The sequence below is a fragment of the Dryobates pubescens genome, chromosome 12 (genome assembly GCF_014839835.1).
Source record: "Dryobates pubescens isolate bDryPub1 chromosome 12, bDryPub1.pri, whole genome shotgun sequence".
NCBI classification, from domain to species: Eukaryota; Metazoa; Chordata; class Aves; order Piciformes; family Picidae; genus Dryobates; species Dryobates pubescens.
This window is the reverse complement of record NC_071623.1, coordinates 5711453-5735118: the sequence shown is the minus strand read 5'-3', so window position 1 is coordinate 5735118 and position 23666 is coordinate 5711453. Positions and strand designations below refer to the sequence as shown.

Below are 23666 nucleotides of genomic sequence, written 5' to 3'. Positions count from 1 at the left end.
CAGGACAAAGCTCAGAAAAGTGAAAGAGAATAAAATCTCTACTCTTGTACCAAAAAAAAAAAGGGGGGGGGGGAAGGGGGGGAAGAAAAATTGAGCAAGTTCCAGGTCATTTCCAGAAAATTCAACTCTGGCAAAGAAAAGATTTTTCCAGAAGGCTGAAAATTTTGCCCTTTCTGTGTTGGTTTTTTTTTTTCCAAGGGAAGTTGTCCGAAGCTCAGCGAGGATCCAGTAATTTAAAACCTGATGACAGAAGTTGAGTTTATAATAACTTTATTTGAAAGAAGCAGGACAGTGGGGGACAGAGTGGAGAAATGCACACGAAGACAAAGGGCACACCTGTGACAATCCAGTCCAGCAAACAGTCACGAGATCTTTGACAGGAGAAAAAGCAAACACAGAGCAAATCGTATGAGAGAAGCCATTGGTTTCGTTTGGTTGTTACAGCAGTGGCAATACAGGGCACTCAGAACTCGAGATGAATTGTCATCTCCCAGCTACTCATGGTCAGTCAAACAGCAAATAGTTAAACTCCATCAGGAAAAATTGATGTAAGCAAGAGTCACATTCCAGCAGAGCTCCCAACATTTCCATCAGCGGTTACACAAGTGCTATACAGAACACGGCGGAGAGGAACAGCCACTCCACAGCACTCAGCCACCTCACCAAGCGGCATTTATGGCACAAAACAAGGGTGGGTTTTTTTCTTGTTTGGGGCTTTTTTTGCTTGCTTTGTTTGTTTTTTGGTTTTGCAACAACATCAGACCATTGCCAGGACAACTTTGCACAGAGTTAACACGTAGAGCTGGGCAGGAAACGTCTCAGGGAAATGGGGAGCGGGGGAAAATAAAGCGAAGTGCAAGAGAAATGCATGCCAGAAGAGCAGGGAGCTGAGTGGTGAGGGCCATCCCTCCCCCTTCACAACAAGAGATGCTTGTTCTTGTGAGGGTTCTGCTCTCAGAGGAGCTGTTCCACCTTGTGAAAACGTTTGAGGGCATTAATTGGGGTGAGGACTTCCGTCTAACTACCTCCAAGTTAACGAAGGGGCTGATTCAGCAGGCTGCATTCAGCATCCCTGTGGTTTTTTTCATTGTTTCATAGAATCAGAGAATTGTCAGGGTTGGAAGGGACCTCAAGGAGCAGCCAGTTCCAACCCCCCTGCCATGGCCAGGGGGCACCTCACACTACAGCAGGTTGCTCACAGCCACAGCCAGCCTGGCTGCAAAAGCCTCCAGGGATGAGGCTTCCACCACCTCCCTGGGCAACCTGTGCCAGGCTCTCACCACTCTCATGGGGAACAACTTCTTCCTCACATCCAATCTGAATCTACTCATTTCTAGTTTTGCTCCATTTCCCCATCACTACCTGACACCCTACAAAGTCCCTCACCAGCAAGATGAAACAGCTTCAGGAGAATTTACTGAGGGGAACAGAAAATGTGCTGCAGAACAACCTCTAGCTTCTGGTTCAGAGTGTTCACTTCTTAGATCAAAGATCATAGAATCATAGAATGGTCTGCGTTGGAAGGGACCTCCAAAGGTCATCCAGTCCAACCCCCCTGCAGTCAGTAGGGACATCCTCCACTAGATCAGGTTGCCCAGAGCCCTGTCCAGCCTCACCTTAAATATCTCCAGGGAAGGGGCCTCAACTACCTCCCTGGGCAACCTGTTGCAGTGTTCTAGCACCCTCATGGTAAAGAAGACCTTGGCTCAAGCCTCTGGTTTAAATAACAACGAACAAAAGCACTGCACAAGAGTTCCTCACATTCAAACAACATTAATGCTGCCCCCAGAATATCTGTTAGTCTGAGTGTATCTCTGCTTTTGACTGGCAATTCCATGCTGGACCTGAAGGATCTTCCCAATACAGGGTTAGTGGATTATAAATCTGTTCCTAGTGGCTATCAGCCTGTCCCTTTGAAAAGTTTTGGGTTCAGTAATTTGTCATTGTAAGCCCCCCCCCCAAAAACTGAGTTCAAACATTCCCACCCAGCTCTAATAACAGATGCCATCATTCCAGTCCAAGGTGAAAAACAGCATTACAAGTTTCTCTGCAGTCACCACACATCACAAAAGCCAATATAGAACCAAAAGATAGAGAAAGCAACAAAACCAAGATTCCAGTTGGCTTATGTCATATAGTCAAGGCAGAAAGATTCAGGTATGAAGGACAACAGAATAGGTCAGAGGGCTCAACAGGAGGGATAAATACCTTCTTCAGCCACACAAAAAAAAGTCACAACATAAGCATCACCTTTTTACATAAATGACCCCGGACTCCTCAGCTAACTTCCACAAAAATGGGTGGAGGTGGAGCTACTGAAGGACAGGAAGCAGATTCTAGTGAATCAGAGCAGGTGACAAAGGGTTCTGGAGTAAACATCTTCTAGCACTAACACGGGAACAGAACCTGGACACAAGCAGATGTTTCCCTTCCCCACCCTCCCTCCCCCCACTTTTAAAGCAGATAATTCACAGATTATTCATGTGAAAACACACTGAGTCAACAAAGCACTGGCACAGCTCTTTACACAGCATGATTTGATGGCCCTTTCAGAAAGCAGGGTCTCAGAGTGCTACAAAGCACAGCTGGAACCATGTGAGTGCACACAGCTCACACCAGTCCTCTGAAGCTTCATTTATAGAATGGGTTGGGTTGGAAGGGACCTCCAAAGGTCATCCAGCCCAACCCCCCTGCAGCCAAGCAGGGACCTCCTCCACGAGAGCATTTGTTTTTATTCAGTGTTCTTCATTGTGACTGAGCAAGGCCTAAGATGATTTTAGAGCTGAGCAGCTCTTGGAGCAACATAATTAAGGTATTTCCCTTTAAGTACTGCAAAGCTATGTGCGTGCTGCTATTCCATTAGCATAATTACAGCTAATTGTCCTCTGTTATATAATGGAGCCATGTGATGCTTTGAATCCTTTCCAATCAATCCACACCATTAAGAGGTTGCTCAGTCCATTTTCCCATTGAACATACTCCTGGCCTTTCTGTGGTGTGTATGCAAAAAAGAGCAGCAGTCCCCACCGCAGGGGGAATGCTCTTCATTAATGCCATCCTATTTTACATATGGAAACATGCATTTGGATAGGTGTTTTTCCCTCCCCCCCCCCCCTTTTGTCTGACAATTCATGCTTCTGGAATCCACAGAGCCTACAGCCTTTGCTATCCATACTATACACACACACACAAAAGCACTTTGCATTATGGTTAACTGAAGATTACTAGTGAGGGGGGAAAATAAAATCAGGTGAATCTGGACAAAAGCATAAAAAGCTTTAATGCTTTCAGTGTGATGGTGGAATGAAGCATTTCTTGCTGCTCCAAAGGGGACAGAAAGCATCAAATGCTATGGCAGTATCATAGTCAGGGGAAGTCACTTAGAGAAAAAAATGGGGGGGTTGCCCTCCCCTCCTGGTAAAAATCCCTTTTTTCTTTTCTTGTTTCCCCCTGTCATTCTCCACACATCTGTGTAAATAACAACTCACCAGGTATCAAAGGTGGTTTGTCTCTTGGAGTGGTTTGCCACCGTGCTGCTGTCTGCTGGTAAGACAGAGGCTCTGTTGGAGACGTTGTTTTCTAGGTAGGTACTGTCTGGGCGCGGGGATGGAACTGGGTGGAGAAAGAGCAAACATTTCTACTGGGCTCTGCCAAAACCCCTGCACTTCAGAGAGTCACAGAATAGTTGAGGTTGGAAGGCAACTTCAGCATCATCCAGTTCCAACCCCACTGCCATGGGCAGGGACACCTCATACAAGATCAGGTTCCTCGAGGCCTCATCCAAGCTGGCCCGGAGCACCTCCAGGGAAGGGGCATCCACAGCCTCCCTGGGCAACCTGTGCCAGAGTCTCCTCACCCTCACTGGGAAGAATTTCTTCCTAATCTCCAGCCTAAATCTGCCCCCCTCAAGCTTCAATCCATTCCCTCTCATCCTATCACTCCCAGCCCTTGGCAAAAGTCCCTTCCCAGCTTTCTTGTAGCCTTCTTCAGGTACTGGAAGCCTGCTCTAACGTCTTCCTGAGCCTTCTCCTCTCCAGGCTGCACACCCCCAGCTCTGTCAGCCTGTCCTTGTAACAGAGGTGCTCCAACCCCTTGATCAAACTTGTGGCCCTTCTCTGGACCCGCTCCATCAGGTCCATGCCTCATCCCTGGAACCTTCCCAGGTCAGGTTGGATGGGGCTCTGAGCAACCTGCTCTAGCTGAAGATGTGGGGGTTTGACCAGACAATCTTTAAGGTCCCTTCCAACCCAAACCATTCTCTGATTCTCTGCTTAAAATCTGAACAGACACCAGCTGCAGCATTACTGCAGCATCACTCTGTGCAATCTAGCAAAACAGAACTCTGAGTTGAAGCTGCAGTAAAAAAAACTACATGGAAATAACTTTTGTATTAAGTCAGTGCTTAAGAATTGCAGCAATAGGAATTCAGTTTTTACAGTAACTCCTTCTTGCAGTAGCTTTTGAATACACTATTACCAAGGTATTGTTCAACTGTTCCTCAAAGCAATAAGTAAGTCTGTGAACTAAAATATGTTTGTTTCATAGGTACAAAGGGGAAGAAACCTCTCGTTTCTAACAAGGAGCTGAATAAACCTGAGAGACATTTTCTTTAAGCACATGAGTTAAGGAGAGCCATTCTTCCTCAGAACTCCTGTTTCACTGTGCACAAAATGAAGGAGAATCCCTGTCCAGTTTAAGGAGTGTTTTAAGGATTAATAACAGCAATTCAAGAGTGAAGATTCTGAAGAGGTTCTCTGTGGCCTGTGCTACAAAACCCTTACATTCAACAGCATTTTTCAAAGCAGTACAGGCTTTAATATTGCTCCCCACTTTCAATATTACAATGACTGGCAGATTTCAACTGCTCTAAACCAGGTCATCAGCCAAGTGAGCAACCTGAAGAGACTCACAGGGAGATTTGTGACTCTGCTTAAGGTTATTAGGTGACTCATAATCGAATTGTAGCTGATTGGGGCTCCTTAATTTTCAGGGAAGCCCCCAAAGCCTCCCAATGCTTGCAGGACAGTAATTAGCTTCTTATCATCCTTGCCTTTTTCAAAAGGATTACCCAGGGTCAGCCATGAGGCAGCTGCTAAGCAGTCTCCATCTTTTGTGTACATTACTAGAACAGTAGCTACCTTATGTGTGTGCATATATACACACAGAGGCACATAAATATACATACACATGCACACACACTATCCTGGTTGATGAGTCATTGGGAACTGGGATTAGACAAATGTGGTTTCCCCTGCAGGAAACCCTCATCTTTACTAAGGCTGCAAAAAACTGGAATGAACATAGGTTTCAAGCAATGAAAAATGAGCATTAGAGTTCCACACATCACAGTACCTGCAATAAATCAGGAAGGATGTCAGTGTGTTAGAAGTCCAAAGGTATTTCAGTGCAGTGTTAATAAGAATTAAAAGTGGGAACTCAAAGTATGAAAATTAACTCATAGATTCTTAAAATGGTTTAGGGTGGAAGGGACCTTAAAGATCAGCCAGTTCCAACCCCCCTGCCATGGGCAGGGACACCTCCCATCAGCCCAGCTTGCTCAAGGCCTCATCCAGCCTGGCCTTGAACACCTCCAGGGAGGAGGCAGCCACAGCCTCCCTGGGCAACCTGTGTCTCCTCACCCTCACTCTAAAGAATTTCTTCCTCCTCTCCAGTCTCAATCTGCCCTCCTCAAGCTTCAATCCATTCCCTCTCATCCTGTCACTCCCAGCCTTGGTCAAAAGTCCCTTCCTGGCTCTCTTGTAGCCCTCTTCAGGTACTGGAAGGCTGCTCTAAGGTCTCCCTGGAGCTGTCTCTTCTGCAGGCTGAACACCCCCAATTCTCAGCCTGTCCCTATAGGGGAGGTTCTCCAACCCTCTGATCATCTTGGTGGCCTCCACTCTGGTAATATGAATTTGGTTTGTTCCATTCACCCTGGTAAATTGCCTCCTGCTTTACAAGGTACTGCACTGGACAGACTTTTCAATACAACTAATATCACATGAATACAGTTACTGCACAGAACCTACTCTCTGAATGTGAGGTAACAAGTTGTTTTCCTTCCCAGTAAACATTTGCAGTAGTTCATAGTATCATAGTATCAGTCAGGGTTGGAAGGGACCACAAGGATCATGTAGTTCCAACCCCACTGCTATGGGCAGGGACACCCCATGCTAGATCAGGCTGGCCAGAGCCTCATCCAGCCTGGTCTTAAGCACCTCCAGGGACGGGGTCCCAACCACCTCCCTGGACAACCCATTCCAGGGCTTCACCACTCTCATGGTGACCAACTTCCTCCTCACCTCCAGCCTGAATCTCCCCACCTCCAGCTTCCTTCCATAGCTCCTGCTACTGTTCTTTATTTGTTTCTGCCACTTAATTTGCAGCCAGTGTTAAAAACTCTTCTTTAATTCGGAAAGATCCACCATGAAATTACCTCTGTAAAAGCTGCCAACTCTCCTTGGAACAGGGTCATTATACAGAATTCTATTTTCCTTAGTAGATGTTCCATCTTCTGAGTGTGGATCATGATATGCTCCACCCTAAACAAAAGGACAATCAGCTGTTTAAAATGCAAAATTATGAAGCCATTTGCAGGTTTAAGCCAACACACACAAGCAGGAAAGCCTGAGCTTCACCACACACAGTTCTCCTTTCATGCTATTCACATCAATATCAAATCACAGATGGTATAATCAATATCAGTGAATTGGTTTTGCTGCCTGCTTGCTTTTCCCAAACTGCCAGAAAGGGCATGCATAAAATTGTGCCTTTGAGTTGTCATTTTTGAAGATCCAGAGTGTGACAGTGTAGCAGTTTAAGGCTGGTGCCCAGGAAATTTTCCACAGGTTGAGCAGAAAGGGGTAGTATGTAAATAAATCACCACTGGATGTCAAAGGGGAAATAAGGATTAAGGTCTACCTAATCCCATTGGTCTGATAAATGCCATCAAGTTACTTGTATAAACTATTTCTGTCTTTTTCTGGGCTCTTTGCTCTAGCAGATACCAGCTGGGTGCTTTTGCTTGGCTGTTGCTGACCTTGCTGTGGCTAAGTGCTATAAAGCTACTCTCTGTTCTTCTCTCTCTTCCCTTGTTCCGGGGTGTGGGAAGGGAGTCAAGAGGGGGAAGCTGTTGGTACCCCCCTGGTTTTGTCCAGGGGGGTTCTTGTGTTGTTTGTAAATTGTCAATACATGGTAATATTGTATATTTTCTACATATTCATTGCATTCCATATTTCACAGAATCACAGAATGTTAGGGGCTGGAAGGGACCTCAAAAGATCATCCAGTCCAACCCCCCTGCCAGAGCAGGAGCACCCAGGGCAAGTCACACAGGAATTCATCCAGGCAGGTCTTGAAAATCTCCAGAGAAGGAGACTCCACAACCCCCCTGGGCAGCTTGCTCCAGGGTTCTGTCACCCTCACAGGGGAATAATTCTTCCTCCTGTTGCCTCAACTTCCACCACTGCCCCTTGTGCTGGCATTGGGCATCACTGAGCAGAGCCTGGCTCCATCCTCTGGGCACTCACCCTGCCCATCCTTACCAACATGAATGAGGTCACCACTCAGGCTCCTCCTCTCCAAGCTACACAGCCCTCAGCTCCCTCAGGCTCTCCCCACAAGAAAGATGTTCCACTCCCTTCATCATTTTCGTGGCTCTGTGCTGGACTTTGTCAAACATTTCCCTGAGGTCCTTCCTGAACTGAGGGGCCCAGAACTGGACACAGTATTCCAGATGTAGCCTCACCAGGGCAGAGTAGAGGGGCAGGAGAACCCCTCTGGACCTACTGACTGCAGCCCTTCTAATGCACCCCAGGATGCCCTTGGCCTTCTTGGCCACAGGAGCACATTGCTGGCTCATGGTCAACCTCCCATCCTCCAGGACCCCCAGGTCCTTTCCCCCTTCACCGCTCTCCAGATGCTAGATTTCTAGACTTTACTTTTGCTTATAAACACAGCTTCATTTGCTTTTCAACTGAGCTGGTCTGGCAATTTGATTTTGGGGCTAATTTCAACCCACCACAGACGGAGACCCTTGGATCTTTCGCCGTGCAAGGCAGGCAGCAGTAAGGTCTCTGGAGGAATCTTTTGCCGGCGGCCTTGTTAAATGAATTTCTGATGGAATCTGGTCACTCTGCTACTGGCAGATTCACAAAAGCAAACAGGAAGTGGGTATAATTTAGGGTAATTACAACATCAAAGCACTACTTCTTATCAGCAGCTAGGCAGGAGCACCTCGAGGTACCAACAGGCACAAACAAATTAACTGCGTGCGAAATACGAGGCGGTCCCTCAACTAAGAAATCTGTTTAAGTGAGACTACCATTCCCTCTCACTTACTCTATATTCCTAAGTGCTACCTGGAAGAACTTCAAGCAAAAGCTTCAGTAAGCCCCTAGAACACCCATTTGCATGCAGTTTGTCACCAAATATGACTTATCCCCACCCTTAAATGAACCAGATGCTGCCATTCCTTCCACAGCGTGGCCCAAACAGAGATAATTCAAAGCTCTCTACAAGGCCTCACAAGGAAACTGATGCAGTTTAAATCTACAATGTCCAAGAAGGACAAAAGGTCAAAACCAGCCAGGATTAAAAATCAGTTCACAAGATGGTTGATTTTCAATGTCTGTTTTGCCTTTTACCTCCTGGAAGTGTTCAAGGCCAGACTGGATCAGGCCTTGAGCAGCCAAATCTAGTTGAGAGGGGAACTAGAATCCCATGGCAGGGAAGTTGGAGTAGATGAAAGTTCTTCCCCATGAGGGTGGTGAGACACTGGAAGAGGTTGCCCAGGGAGGTGGTGGAAGCCTCATCCCTAGAGGTTTTTAAGGCCAGGCTGGATGTGGCTCTGAGCAACCTGATCTAGTGTGAGGTGTCCCTGCCCACAGTAGTGGGGTTGGAACTGGATGATTCTGGAGGTTCCTTCCAATCCTGATAATTCTGTGATCCCTAAGGTCCCTTCCAACCTAAGCCACTCGATGATTAATGAAGATCTGGCCTCACTGTCAGGGATGAAAACCCCTTGAAACTCTGCCAAGATTTAGCAATGCAGCTAAACCAATGCTTTAAATCACAGTTTGATCCTAAAAGGTGCAGGAGATTGAAGCATTTGATTAAATTGCTCCTTGTGCAAGATACCTCCCGTTCGTCAGCACCTTAGTTACAAACAGGAGATGGCAATAAGCAGCTTGCAGTTCATTTTCTTCTCCTTGCCCCCTTCCGTGTGCATTTAACTTAAAATTAAAGAAGAACCCTTAAAATGTTGCACTTGAAAAGCCTTCAAACTAGTAATGAATGCAAGCCTTTGTTTTATCTCTTTTGGTTTACTTCTCTTTTTTGTGGTTGGTGAAGTAAGATTTAAAGCCTGGCAAACAATGAATGTTTGTCTTCAAAAGAGGCTTGGGAGAGTGAAAGAGGGAAAAATCAAGGAGAAACCAGAAACACTGAAGCAGAGAAACTTCACACAATGTAAGCAGGGTGGAACTGATTGGAGATTAAAAAATGGGAAACCAGTGAAGCATCTTGGAGAACGCTTAGGTTATTCCTGATTCACCAATGTACCACACTAATCAAGAGAACTGTTGGGGTTTGTTTTGATTCCTCTCGTAAAAGATGGTATTGTAGCAGCAAAGTGAGTGGAAAGCTCACTTCCAAAATGAACATCAGCATTCGTGACAGAAACACACAGAAAAAAAGCTGAATCATAGAATTGTCAGGGTTGGAAGGGACCTCAAGGAGCAGCCAGTTCCAACCCCCCTGCCATGGCCAGGGACACCTCACACTGCAGCAGGTTGCTCACAGCCACATCCAGCCTGGCTGCAAACACCTCCAGGCAGGAGGCTTCCACCACCTCCCTGGGCAACCTCTGCCAGTGCCTCACCAAAACAAGAACACAAAGGAGAAAGTTAAACCAAACAATATGATTAAAATTGACATTAGACAGCCTAACAAAGGATTAGGAACCACTAATGACATTTCAGCTTCAGAGAGAAGTTTTCCCCTTCTCACTGTTCAGTGCTTTAAGAGAATGCCACTTGCAGTCCAATTTTAAACTTAGCCTCAGGGGAACAGTTAGCCCTGAAGAAAAAAACCCAAACAGAAAACCCCACACCACCCCTTTGCCTCACAAAGAGACAAATAACTAAATGCAAACAACCAGCAGAGAGAAAGCAGGAGACTGTCCCCACATGAAAGAGAACAAGGGAAGCCTTCCACAACAGGCAACACTTGGAACTAACCCTATTTGTATCTTCCGTACAGTCTTCTCGTGACGAGCCAACAGATCTTGTGAGTGACTTATGCTGCACCTGTGGAGATAACAGTTGCAGGCTGTTTGCTCTGGCTGCCATCCCTTGCCCTATGCTTAAGCCACCCTCTGAGCCCTTTGACCTGACTCTGTCCCGGCTCACATACATAGAGTGTCTATGAGGGCGCTGCTGTGAAGAGAAAGGACTGGTATAACCTAGACCATAGGAAAAAGACTCGTGTGGAGCAGAGAGAGAGTGGGAATGGCTTCCATCCATGTGATCTGGCAGTTTTAACTCCTCCATGGTTTTGGAGTGCCTCGCCGCCGGCCTTCGGCCGTCCAGGGTGCCCTCGCCGCGGCTGTTCCTCCCGGAGGGGCTGAGCAAAGTTCTGTTCTCGCCGTGCCGAGGCGGGGTGGGACTGGTGGGAGAGTTCAAGTCCATGCAGCTGGAGGGAAAATACCTCCCGCCGGCGGGTTCCGCGGCTTGGGCCCTGGCCTCGGACAGGTTGCCCACGGATTTGGAGTCTGTCAGCACGCCGTGGCTCTTGGACTTGGTGCGGTAGGAAGGGCTCTTGGAGGCCTGGGGGATGGTGTCGATGTAGCTGTGGCGGCCGGGCTGCAGCGTGCCGGTCTTGCTCTGCGAGCTTTCCATCAGCGAGTGCCGGTTCTGCTGGGACCTGCTGTTGGACTTCAGGTACTTGGTGCCCGAACCCTCTGAGCTCTTTGGCTCCACGTTGAAGTCGAACTCTGTCTTTGCCTTGGCTTCCTTGGGGCTGAGGAGGTGCGGCAGGTTGTTATTGGCCAGATCCTTGTTGCCGGAGCCGGGCGCGGCGCTGGGCTTCTTGGCGTGCATGGGGCTGGGGGAAGCTCCGGGAAGGTTCCCGTTCAGAAAGCTTTCGTTTGCTGGAAGACCTTCTTCCCTTGGCCCGCCAACCCCTAGTGTCTGCAAATCCTTGCTGTTTGATCTGTGGTGGGACTGCAAAGCAGAACTTTTGCTGGCTTGAGTTCTACGTCAAAATGCAGAGAGAAGCATTAATATACCAGATGACAAGATTCACCTCTTAACAGCTTCAGCAAAAAGCAACACGCGCTTCAGAAAGGAGCTGCCATGGAAAGACACCAAAGTACTGGGGCTTGGGAAGGTGTGGCTGGAAGGCTCTCTGGCACAAAGGGACCTGGGGGTGCTAATGGACAAGCAGGTGAAGAGGAACCAGCAATGTGCCCAGGTGGCCAAGAAAGCCAAAGGCATCCTGGCTGGGATCAGCAATGCTGTGTCCAGCAGGAGCAGGGAAGGGACTGTCCTCTGGTACTCAGCTCTGGTAAGGCCACACCTCAAGTACTGTGTCCAGTTTTGGGCTCCTCAATGCAAGAGAGATGTGGAGGTGCTGGAGCCAGGGCAGAAGAGGGCAAGGAAGCTGTGAAGGGCCTGGAGAATGAATCTGATGAAGAGCAACTGAAGGAGCTGGGGATGGTTAGTTTGGAAAAGAAGAGGCTGAGGGGAGACCTCATTGCTGTCTGCAGCTACCTGAAAGGATGTTGTGGAGAGGCTGCTGCTGGTCTCTTCTCACAGGCAATCAGTGATAGAAGAGGGAACAGCCTCAGGCTACGACTGGGTAGGTTTAGACTGACAGTAGGAAACAAATGGTCAGACACTGGCAGAGGCTGTCCAAGGAGGTAATGGAGTCACCAACCCTGGATGTGTTTAAAGGTGGTTTGGATGTGGTGCTTGAGACTATGGTTTAGGGGTGAATCTTGCAGAGTAGGGTTAATGGTTGGGCCTGGTGATCCTGAGGGTCTTTTCCAACCTGAATGTTTCTGTGATTCTGTGAAATCAATTGCAGTAAGATCAAACGCTGCCAACTAGGCATCAGAAGTCCAACTACAGTAACAGGTTTGCAATCGTTAGCACACTGTTTCTTTGTGGCTATATCCTGATGGACATGTTTGCCTTTGGTTAATGGGTTTCTCTGACAAAGAAAATGAAGATAAATAATCCAATCATGGGAAGCACAACAGATATATTTATACCTTGGTGCATGTGTGCGAGTGACAGATGTGCACATCAATAATGGCAGCACTACATTATGTAAGTTAGCCTGGGGAGAAAAGGCTGAGAGCCCTGGGGGTGGTTAGTGGAGAAGGCTGAGAGGGGATCTGATCAATGTCTATCAATAGCTGAGGGCTGGGGGTAAGGAAGGACGGGACAGGGACAGCCTCTGCTCACTTGTGCCCTGTGATAGGACAAGGGGCAGTGGATGGCAACTCCAGCACAGGAGGTGCCACCTCAGTATGAGGAGGAACTTCTTCACTGTGAGGGTCCCAGAGCACTGGAACAGGCTGCCCAGAGAGGTTGTGGAGTCTCCTTCTCTGGAGACTTTCCAGCCCTGTCTGGACATGTTCCTGTGTGACCTGTGCTGGCTTCTGTGGTCCTACTCTGGCAGGGTTGTTGGACTGGAAGATCTCCAGAGGTCCCTTCCCACCCCTAACGTCCTGTGAGCCTGTGATCCATTGGGGGTAAAAAATAAATCTTAAATACACCTGGCATGGCAAAATAAAGGTAGCACAGTAAAGTCTGTCAGGACTGTCAAACAAAGCTGACACCATCACTGCTCCAGAACATCTAATGGGTGCCTGGTTTGGAAGGGGAAGGCAGGGGAGGGGAGTTTATTGTGCTGCTAGAGACATCAAAATGGAGTGAGCCTGAGCTCAGTGCAGCAAAGCAAGCTCTGTAACACCAAGCCCAAAACCAGGAGAGGAACCCCAGCTTTTGTGGGGCTCTAAGCTATCCCAGTTCTTGACACACTAACTCAGCCCCAAAGCTGCACCCAGAATGCTCTGCAACCAGACTGACTTGATGCAGAGCTACTTGGTGATGTCCTCAACCTCTGCTCTGGCTTGGGGATATACAGGAGTGAGATAAGAGCTGGTTCTGCAAACACTCAGCCTGCATTTATTTGAGCAGGACTTCTTATCTCAGGTTTCTCTAGCTTAAAACTAGTTCTGCTTCTGGATTTAGGCTGGCATTGCCAACTAGCCATGACTGGGCAGTGCTGCAGCTTTACTTGGCAGCCTTGATATACCTAGGCCAGCTATGAGCAGTTAACTTATTTCTGTAACAATGAGAACATAGCTCAGATGTAAGACTGAGGGTTAAAGTGAGAGCTCACTGCAGAGATGAGTTTGCACCTTTGCTATCTTGTTGATAATTACAATTGGATGATGGTAGCCATTTGTATACCTGGGAATTTTGTACTGCCCCCTTTCAGTGATCTAGTGGTGCACTTTATTGCAGCTCCCAGGCACTCAGCCATGTTAATGCCAGTTTAAAATATATTTTAATTAAAAGGAAGTATGTTTTTTTCTAGAACTTAAGAGCTATAAGGAACCTAGCAGCTTTAAATCAAGCAGCCAGGCAAGCCTCTCACACAAGAAGTTTCCAATGGATTTAGGTTTTCCTTTCTGATGCCACATCTCTAATGGGAAAACTTCTATCATAGAACAGTCTGGGTTGGAAGGGACCTCCAAAGATCATCCAGTCCAATCCACTCTACACTCAGCAGGGGCATCCTCAACTAGATCAGGTTGCCCAGAGCTCTCTTGAGCCTCACCTTGAACCTTGTACTTGGCTCTGGGGAGGCCACACCTCAAGTACTGTGTCCAGTTTTAAGCTCCTCAATGCAAGAGAGATGTGGAGGTGCTGGAGCCAGGGCAGAGGAGGGCAAGGAAGCTGGGAAGGGCCTGGAGAATAAATCTGATGAAGAGCAACTGAAGGAGCTGGGGATGGTTAGTTTGGAAAAGAGGAGGCTGAGGGGACACCTCATTGCTGTCTACAGCTACCTGAAAGGAGGTTGTGGAGAGGTTGGTGCTGGTCTCTTCTGACAGGTAATCAGTGATAGAACAAGAGGGAACAGCCTCAGGCTGTGACTGGGTAGATTTAGACTGGACAGTAGGAAACATTTTTTCACAGCAATTGGTCAGACACTGGGAGAGGTTGCCCAGGGAGGTGATGGAGTCACCAACCCTGGATGTGGTTTGGTGCTTTGTGGTGCTTGAGACTATGTTTCAGGGGTGAGCCTTGTAGAGTAGGGTTAATGGTTGGGCCTGGTGGTCCTGAGGGTCTTTTCCAGCCTGAATGTTGATTCTGTGATCTCCAGGGACGGGGCCCCAACCACTTCCCTGGGCAACCTGGCCCAGTGCTCCACCACCCTCATGGTCAAGAACTTGTTCCTAGTGTGTGTAAGCATGACAGCAACTCACTCATAGCAGAGCACAAGTCAGTGGTGATGCTGCTGGTGACCTGGCCACGTTTACCTGTTGGACAAGGTGTTGCTCTCTGCGTGGTAAGGTTTCCTCTTGGCTGAGCGCGACGGTGAACTTCCACAGCGATCCAGGAGTCTTTGGGTTTGAAAGGAAGGATGGTTCAGGCACTGTTCTGTCAAATATCTATCTGCTGGATCTAACTTCAGTAAGTTCTTTGGAAAACAAAGCCCAAAGTTGAAATGTTAGTAGCTGCATTTGCACCAGGGGGGAAAAAACATATAAACCACAACCAAATAAAGCAACATTCTTGGCATAGAGGTCTTTGATCTCCAGAGTTTGTGGGGTTAGATGGAACTGCTGGGAGAACTTCAGGTGTGCCTGGGGTACAAAATAAGCACTTGACAAAACCTGTGGTCTAGGAATTGAGGTTCTGATTAAGGGATGGAAGGCTTCAGCCTTACCATGAAACACAGATATGTGCTCTATGTATATAAGAAGACATACAACCCCAGATACAGCTATAGAGATGTGATTAAAATGTGTTTAAAATACCCGACTACCTAAAGCAATGAAAATATTCTCTGTCTGCCTAGCTGCACATGTTTAAAATAAGTGTAATTTAAAACATGTATCTATGTTTAAAATAGATCTGTTTTAAAATAGGTGTAGTTTAGAATGTCTGTGTTTCAAATCCATCTATCAGGCAATAGATGCTATTTAAAATTGAGCTCTAGGTTTGAAACAGATCTGTTTTAAAATAGGTGTGATTTAAAATACATATCTATGTTTAAAATATATCTATTAGAAAACAGATGTAATTTTATATATATGTATGTTTAAAATATACCTATTTTAAAACAGATGTAGTTCTAAGTATATCTGTGATTATCATGGGACATTGAAGGCTGGAAGGGAGCTCCAGAGAGCATCCAGTCCAGCCCCCCTGCTAAAAGCAGGATCACCCAGAGCAGGTCACACAGGAATGCATCCAAGCAGGTTTGGAAAGTCTCCAGAGAAGGAGACTCCACAACCTCCCTGGGCAGCCTGCTCCAGGGCTCTGCCACCCTCACTGTCAAAAAGTTTCTCCTCGTGTTGAGCTGAAATCTTCTGTTTGGTTTGTATCTATTGTTCCTTGGCTTATTACTGTGCAACACCCAAAAGAATTTGGCCCCCTCCACTTGACACCCAGCCCTCAGCTATTGATAGGCATTGATCAGATCCCCTCTCAGCCTTCTCTTCTCCAGGCTAAACAGTCCCAGGGCTCTCAGTCTCTCTTCACAGGGGAGATGCTCAAGTCTTCTAATCATCCTCATAGCTCTCCCTTGGACTCTCTCCAGCAGGTCTCTGTCTCTCTTGAACTGGGGAGCCCCAGACTGGACACAGGATTGCAGGAGTGGTCTCAGCAGGGCAGAGCAGAGGGGCAGCAGAACCTCCCTAGCTCTGCTGGCCACACTTTTCTTGCTGCACCCCAAGATGCCATTGGCTCTCCTGGCCACAAGAGCACATTGCTGTCCCATGCAGAACTTGCTGCCCACCAGCACTCCAAGGTCTTTCTCCATGGAGCTGCTTTCCAGCAGGACAGCCCCTAACCTGTCCTGGTGCCTGCTGTTATTCCTGCCCAGATGCCCTGCACTTGTCCTTTTTGAAGTCCATGAGGTTTACCTGCACCTAGCTCTCAGGCTGTCCAGATCTGGTAGGATGGCTGTACAGTCTGACAGGTGTCAGCCAAGCCCCCCAGTTTTGTATCATCAGCAAACTTGCTGTGGGTGCACTCAGTGCCCTCAGCCAGGTCATTGGTAAAGATACTGAACCAAACTGGCCACAGTACTGATCCCTGGGGAACACCACTGGCCACAGGCCTCCAAGTTGCCTTGGCGCCACTGATGACAACCCTCTGAATGCCATTGTTCAGCCAGTTTGCAATCCACCTCCCTGACCATTATAAAATAGAGGTAGCTTAAAAATACATATATGTATGTCAGCAATAGATTTATATTCAAGAGATGTAGTTTCAAATATATGTTTTAAATATATCTATTTTAAAGTAGATGTAGTTTAAAATATATAGATGTAGTTCAAAATATATAGATGTAGTTCAAAATGTATCTGTTTAAAATGTATCTATTATACAATAGATGCATTTTAATAGATATATGCTTAAAATGTATCTATTATAAATTAGATGTAGCTTAAAGAGCTGCCAAACAGAAAGGGACCTGGGGGTACTGATTGACAGCAGCTGAACATGAGCCAGCAGTGTGCCCAGGTGGCCAAGAAGGCCAAGGGCATCTTGGCCTGCATCAGGAACAGTGTGGCCAGCAGGAGCAGGGAAGTCATCCTGCCCTGTACTCAGCACTGGTTAGGCCACACCTCGAGGACTGTGTCCAGTTCTGGGCTCCTCAATTCAAGAAGGACATTGAGACTCTTGAACGTGTCCAGAGAAGGGCAACGAGGCTGAGGAGAGGCTGAGGGAGCTGGGGTTGCTCCTCCACCTCTATCTGCCCTGCTGAGGCCACATCTAGAATCTTGTGTCTAGTTCTGGGCCCCTCAGCTCAAGAAGGACCTCAGGGAAATGCTGGAGAGAATCCAGCACAGAACCCCTAAGCTGCTGCAGGCAGTGGAAGATGTCCCTGTGAGGCCAGGCTGAGGCAGCTGGGGCTTGGAGCTTGGAGCCTGAGGGCTGCCCTCAGTGCTGGGGCTCAAGATGTGCAGGGCAGTGTGGGGAGGAGGGAGCCAGGCTCTGCTCAGGGATGGCCAAGGACAGCACAAGGGGCACTGGGTGGCAGCTGGAGCAGAGCAGGTGCCACAGGAACAGAAGGGAAACCTTTTTGCCTGTGAGGGTGTGAGAGGCCTGGAGCAGGCTGGCCAGAGAGGCTGTGGAGTCTCCTTGTGTGGAGGCATTGCAAAGCCAGCTGGATGTGTTGCTGTGGGAGCTGCCCTGGGGGCTCCTGCTCTGGCAGGGGGCTTGGCCTGGATGCTCTCTGGAGCTCCCTTCCAGCCCCTAACTTCTGTGTGGTTCTGTGTGAAATCTCAAGCCTTTCCACAAAGAACTGTAACATCAAAATAGCTGAAAATGAAGCTCAGAAATGCTTTTATGATGAATTATACCAGGGAACAAAGCTGAAAAGTCACTTCCATCTCATTCTACAGATTACAGACAGGAAATGAAATACATTTTCCTACCTTCATAAGATCAAGCAAGACACCACTTAAAATTCCCAAGTATCTTCTCTCTAAAGACTGTGGATGGTTGACTGCTGGAAACTGTAAAAATAACACAGCATAAATACAGTGAGGATGTAAACAAGGAAAACTAATAGTTGAGGCCAAAATAGAGGCCAAAGCTCCTTCATTTGCCAAACTTCCCAGTAAATTGCCTTACACAGGGCAAAAAATTGGTAGTGTTAAGGACTGAGAACTTGGGATGGAGGCTGCAGCACTGTGGCATCTGAAGGAACATCAGAGCCCTATCAGATCACAGGAAACAAAAATGAGGACATCTGATCACAGAGAAACCTCATTCTTGGTTTCATTGCTGTTTGTCAGTGCTCCCACAAAGTCACTGTCCCTGGAGGTGATATTGTGGCCTTTCAGTATCTGAAGGGGGCTACAGGAAGGCTGGGGAGGGACTTTTTAGGCTGTCATGTAGGGATAGGACTGGGAGGAATGGAGCAAAACTAGAAGTGGGGAGATTGAGATTGGATGTGAGCAAGAAATTGTTCCCCATGAGGGTGGTGAGACACTGGCACAGGTTGCCCAGGGAGGTGGTGGAAGCCTCCTGCCTGGAGGTGTTTGCAGCCAGGCTGGAGGTGGCTGTGAGCAACCTGCTGTAGTGTGAGGTGTCCCTGGCCATGGCAGGGGATTTGGAACTGGATGATCCTTGAGGTCCCTTCCAAACCCAAGAATTCTCTGATTTCTAAATGTGTTTGTGGCATTCTGATTGACAAGAGGTGGGAGGTTTCAGATAGATTCAGAAATAAGTAAAGTATCTTTTTGAAAGAGATTAAAAATAACTTTAAGAGAGTTGGAGAAGGCAAATACAGTAATCATGAAATAGAAAAAGTTGAGGCAGTTCCAAAAGGTTGGGTTTTTTGGTGAAAAACATCAAACTCCCAAAGGTTTGAGGCTCAGGAGTACTCCTGTGGTTATGCTGCAGTGAGAACTATAAACATCATGAGAAGCAGAGCACAGTGCTGGAGGGCATCTTTTGTCAGCTAGAGTCTGGACAAAAATCCAGTGAAGGCAGGATTTGAAAGTAGCCCTGTTAAGAAAGAACACCACAGCAGGCAGGGATGATTTGACAAATGGAAAAATAAAGCCCTTGGCAGAAGTCCCTTCCTGGCTTTTTTGCAGTCCCCTTCAGGTACTGGGAGGCTGCTCTAAGTTCTCCCTGGAGCCTTCTCTTCTCCAGGCTCAACAGAACCAAATCTCTCAGCCTGTCCCCACAGGGGAGGTTCTGCAGCCCTCTGATCATCTTTGTGGCCTCCTCTGGAGCCTCTCCAGCAGTTCCAGGCCCCTCTTCTGCTGGGGGGCCCAGAACTGGAGGCAGTGCTGCAGGTGGGGTCAGAGCAGAGCAGAGGGGCAGAACCCCCTCCCTGTGCTGCTGCTCTCCCTGCTCTGGATGCAGCTCAGCACACAGCTGCCTGCTGGGCTGCCAGGGACCATGGGGAGTTTGGCACCAGCTGACACCCCCAAGGCCTTCTCCTCCAGGCTGCTCTCCAGCCACTCCTCACCCAGCCTGGATTTGTGCTTGGGATTGCCCACACCCAGGTGAAGGAACCTGCACTTGTCCTTATGGCACTTCATGAGGTTGACTTGGGCTCACCTCTCCAGCTTATCCAAGTCCCTCTGGTTGGACCCCTTCCCTCCACAGTGCCAACCACACCATACTGCTTGGTGTCACCCACAAACTTGCTGAGGGTGCCTGAGTCTCACTGTCCATTTCACTGACAAAGGTGTTCACCAGCACTGGTCCCAGTACCAACCCAGTACTGCCCTCATTGAGAAGGTATATGGCACTGTTGGCATCACTGGTTTATCCTATCCTATCCTATCCTATCCTATCCTATCCTATCCTATCCTATCCTATCCTATCCTATCCTATCCTATCCTATCCTATCCTAATCATAGGGGAGACCTTAGAACAGCCTTCCAGAACCGTAGGGGGCAACAAGAAAGGCAGGAAGGGACTTTTGACAAGGGCTTGTAGTGATAGGAGAAGAGGGAATGGATTGAGGCTTGAGGAGGGCAGATTGAGACGACTGGAGAGGAGGAAGAAATCTTTGGAGTGAGGCTGGTGAGACTCTGGCACAGGTTGCCCAGGGAGGCTGTGGCTGCCTCCTCCCTGCAGGTGTTAAAGGCCAGACTAGAGGAGGCCTTGATCAACCTGGGCTGATGGGAGGTGTCCTTGCCCATGGCAGGGGGAGTGGAACTGGATGATCTTTAAGGTCCCTTCCAACCTAAACCATTCAATGAATCTCTGACTTTACACAGGGAGTCTGCAAACTGTCTGAGGTCAGGTAATAAACCATTGATCCAGGCTGAGAGCAAAGACTCCTCACTCTCAACCCTGTGCTAATCACATTAGCTCCATGCTGCCCTGTACTTTAAAGCTACAAACCCAAGATGCCTCACAGAGCATTCATCCCAACACTTTATCCACTGCACAACTACAGTTGCTGTACAATAATGACTGTTTTGCTGACAACTTTGAAGGCATTGCTGGGTTTTTTTTAACCTCTAAGGGGTTATATGATTAATGTTTTAACAGACAATCTGCTCCAGCCCAGGGTTCTAAACAAGCCCAGGTAAAAAGAGGACCCTGACAGAAATTATGTTCTAATCTAAATCATTTTTCTAACCACTCCACTGACGGAGGACCTACAGACTTCAACAAAAGCTCTTAGGAATCAGCTGTCCTTGTAGGGAAAATAAGTAACCTAAAACCTGAAGCCAACTATTTCTTCTCTCATCAGCAGCTAAACCAAAGTTATGTCCACTTTTAATACATTTTAGAATCATAGAATCATTAAGGTTGGAAAAGACCTCAAAGATCATCAAGTCCAACCTGCCACCCAAGACCTCATGACTACTAAACCATGGCTTCAAGTGCCACATCCAGGTCCTTTTTGAACACCTATATGACGTATATATGAATGATGTATAAAGGAGGAAACACTAAACAAGCACACAGAGGCAGGAACCTGAAAGTGTTTTAATCCAGCTAAGGTCTTCTCTCTAAGTTTTGTCTTTTTTTCACAGAGTAAAACCTTGAGTCCAGCACAGCTTGGGTCTCCTAAAATCTTTCTATGTCTCTTCACAGGATTTTACAGTAACAACTTCAGGCCATTTATCAAGGTCATCAATTCAGCTTTCTAAGAAAGAGACATTAACAAAAAAATTGACAACCAAAACCGAGTGGCAAGGAACCAGGAGTGCCACTGCTGCCCCAGGTACTGTTTAGTATAATAGAGCTACTATTTATACATTGCTCTGGGATGTTGCTGTATTGCACACCCCAAGCTGAGCAGCTTTTCCACTCTGCTGAGTCTCTGTCATTACATGGTATTGGCAACCCCCTGAGAGTGGAACAATGCTGCCAGTGGGAAGAGCTTTTTCACTCACGTGGCTCCCATAAGCTCCCCAGGAGTCAAAATGCACAAAGCAGCATCTCTGGCTCAGGTTTTTCCAGCAGAGGAGCCTGAGGGTAGCAGGCATGAATTTTCCACATCCTGAGCTGGCAGAGCTGTGCCACTAAACTTCACAGAGTAAACCTGGCAGGGTAATGCTAAGCTGAATAGAATCACAGAATGGCTCAGGTTGGTAGGGACCTCAGAGATCATCTACTCCTATCTCCCTACCAGGGGCAGGGACACCTCTCAACTAAACTCAGCTGCTCAAGGCCTCATCCAACCTGGCCTTCAACACCCCCAGGCAGGAGGCAGCCACAGCCTCCCTGGGCAGCCTATTCTAGAGTCTCACCACCCTCACCCTCAACAACTTCTTCCTCAGCTCCACTCTACCCCTGCTCTGCCTTAGCTCCAAACCATTCCCCCTTGGCCTGTCTCTAGATACCCTCAGCAAAAGTCTCTCTGCAGCCTTCCTGCAGGATCCCTTCAGCTATTGGAAGGCAGCTCTCAGGTCCCCCTGGAGCCTCCTTTTCTCCAGGCTGAACACCCCCAGCTCCCTCAGCCTGTCCTCACAGCAAAGCCGCCCCAGCCCTTGGAGCATCTTTGTGGCTAACTTGCCTGCCAAAAAATGTCTTACTCAAGATTATACAGTCAAACAAAAACCAAATGTATAAAACTCCATGCTGGTGTAAGCAGTACTTTGAATTACTTTTAATACAACAACCTTACAATCTACAGCTGGGAGTGCCGATGGATGGGTGAGTGGCTGGACAGGAGCAGGCTGTGTGAGCTTACAGACCAGAAGGCAAATCACATCATGGGCTGCATCCAAAGCAGTGTTGCCAGGAGATACAGAGAGGTGATTCTGCCACATTGCTTTGTTCTCCTCTGGTGAGACCTCACCTGGAGTACTGTTTACAGATCTGGAGCCCTCAATATTGGTGCCATGGTTTAGTTGATTAGGTGGGTTGGATTGGTTGATGGGTTGGATGCGATGACCTTGAAGGTCTCTTCCAACCTGGTTTATTCTATGTAATTCTATGTAATATAGGAAAGACATGGACCTGATGGAGCAGGTCCAGAGGAGGCCATGAAAATGATCAGAGGCTTGGAGCACCTCTGCTATGAAGACAGCCCAAGGGAGCTGGGGGTGTTCAGCATGGAAAAGAGAAGGCTCCAGGGAGACCTAAGAGCAACCTTCCAGTACCTGAAGGGGGCTACAAGAAGGATGGAGAGAGACTGTTTGCAAAGGCTGCAGTGACAGGATGAGAGGCAATGACTTCAAACTAGAGAAGGGCAGATTTAGATTGGATATCAGGAAGAAGTTCTTCACCATGAGGGTGGTGGAACACTGAAACAGGTTGCCCAGGGAGGTAGTTGAGGCTCTTTCCCTGGAGATATTTAAGGTGAGGCTGGACAAGGCCCTGGGCAACCTTATCAGGTTGGGGATGTCCCTGCTGACTGCAGGGAGGTTGGACTGGATGACCTTTGGGGGTCCCTTCCAACCTGGACCACTCTATGATTCTATAAATATCTCCTCCTTACAGAGGGACACAGGCAATAGTGCACAGTGGAAAGGAACAGAGCCTTCAGATCAAGGATGCCAATGCCATAAGTGCTGTGTGAGTGCATTTCAAAGCAAGAGCAGAGCTCTCCCTTACCCGCAGGCCATGGAAGCGTGGGTTGCTGTAGAAGAGCTTCATCTGCTCTGCTGGCAGTGGGCCCAGCACCTTCTGGATGGTGAAGAGCTGGTCAATCTCACTCTCACCAGGGAACAAGGGCTGCCCATCACTCAGCTCTCCCAGGATGCAGCCCACAGACCACATATCCACAGCCTTCCCGTAAGGGGCTCTGCAAAGCGAACAGAACACCTTTGTCACCCACTGGCCCTCGCTGGGCACTGAGGTGTTTCAAGTTTGTGACCACCTTTCCCAGGGCTCACTCCCTTGCAAGACAGAAAAATAAGACTTTGGTATGAAAGAAGCTACCTCACACACTGTGGTAGTTTTAGGCTGTGCCTAGAAAATTTTTCACAGCTCTTGAACAGGAAGTGGTAAAAATGCAGATAAATCACTGCTGGGTGTGAAAAAAGGGAAAATAATGAGAGCTCTAAACAATCCCAGTGGAGAGAGAGCTAACAGAAGACTTAGTTTCAGTTCCCAAAACAATTTTGCTCTCTTCTTGCTTGCTTGGGCTGGGAGACACTAACTTGCTTCTGCTTGACCTTGGCTGCGTTGTTTTGGTATTAACTTCTCGGCTCCTAGCTCTTCTCCTTTATGTACAGGGGGGGTAAGGGGAAGGCAGAGAGGAAGAAGCTAGTAGCTTCCCCTGGTCCTTGGCCAGGGGGGGGTCCTTGTACTGTTTATTAATTGTAAATACCTGTAAAGAGTTTAAATATTGTGTATATCTTGTGCACATTCATTGCATTCCACTGTAGACTGAAGTTTGGCCTGTAAACACAGCTTTCGTTTGCTTCCAACTCAGCTGGTCTGGCAAATTTAATGTGGTGGGGGGTGAAATTTCAACCCACCACA

General features: G+C 47.8%; 1 protein-coding gene across 2 annotated transcripts in view; it reads right to left on the bottom strand.

Annotated features, from left to right (window-relative positions):
- The window catches only part of CDKL5 (cyclin dependent kinase like 5), a 118261-nt gene that overhangs the window by 14997 nt on the left and 79598 nt on the right, over positions 1-23666 (bottom strand). For both annotated transcript variants that reach the window (XM_054166134.1, XM_054166135.1), the window contains exons 9-14: positions 22794-22983; positions 17687-17767; positions 14555-14715; positions 10236-11250; positions 6434-6539; positions 3489-3612 (exon numbers count right to left, since the gene is read on the bottom strand). In XM_054166134.1, the coding sequence (XP_054022109.1) occupies positions 3489-3612; positions 6434-6539; positions 10236-11250; positions 14555-14715; positions 17687-17767; positions 22794-22983 (1677 nt within the window). The remainder of the gene's footprint in view (positions 1-3488; positions 3613-6433; positions 6540-10235; positions 11251-14554; positions 14716-17686; positions 17768-22793; positions 22984-23666) is intronic.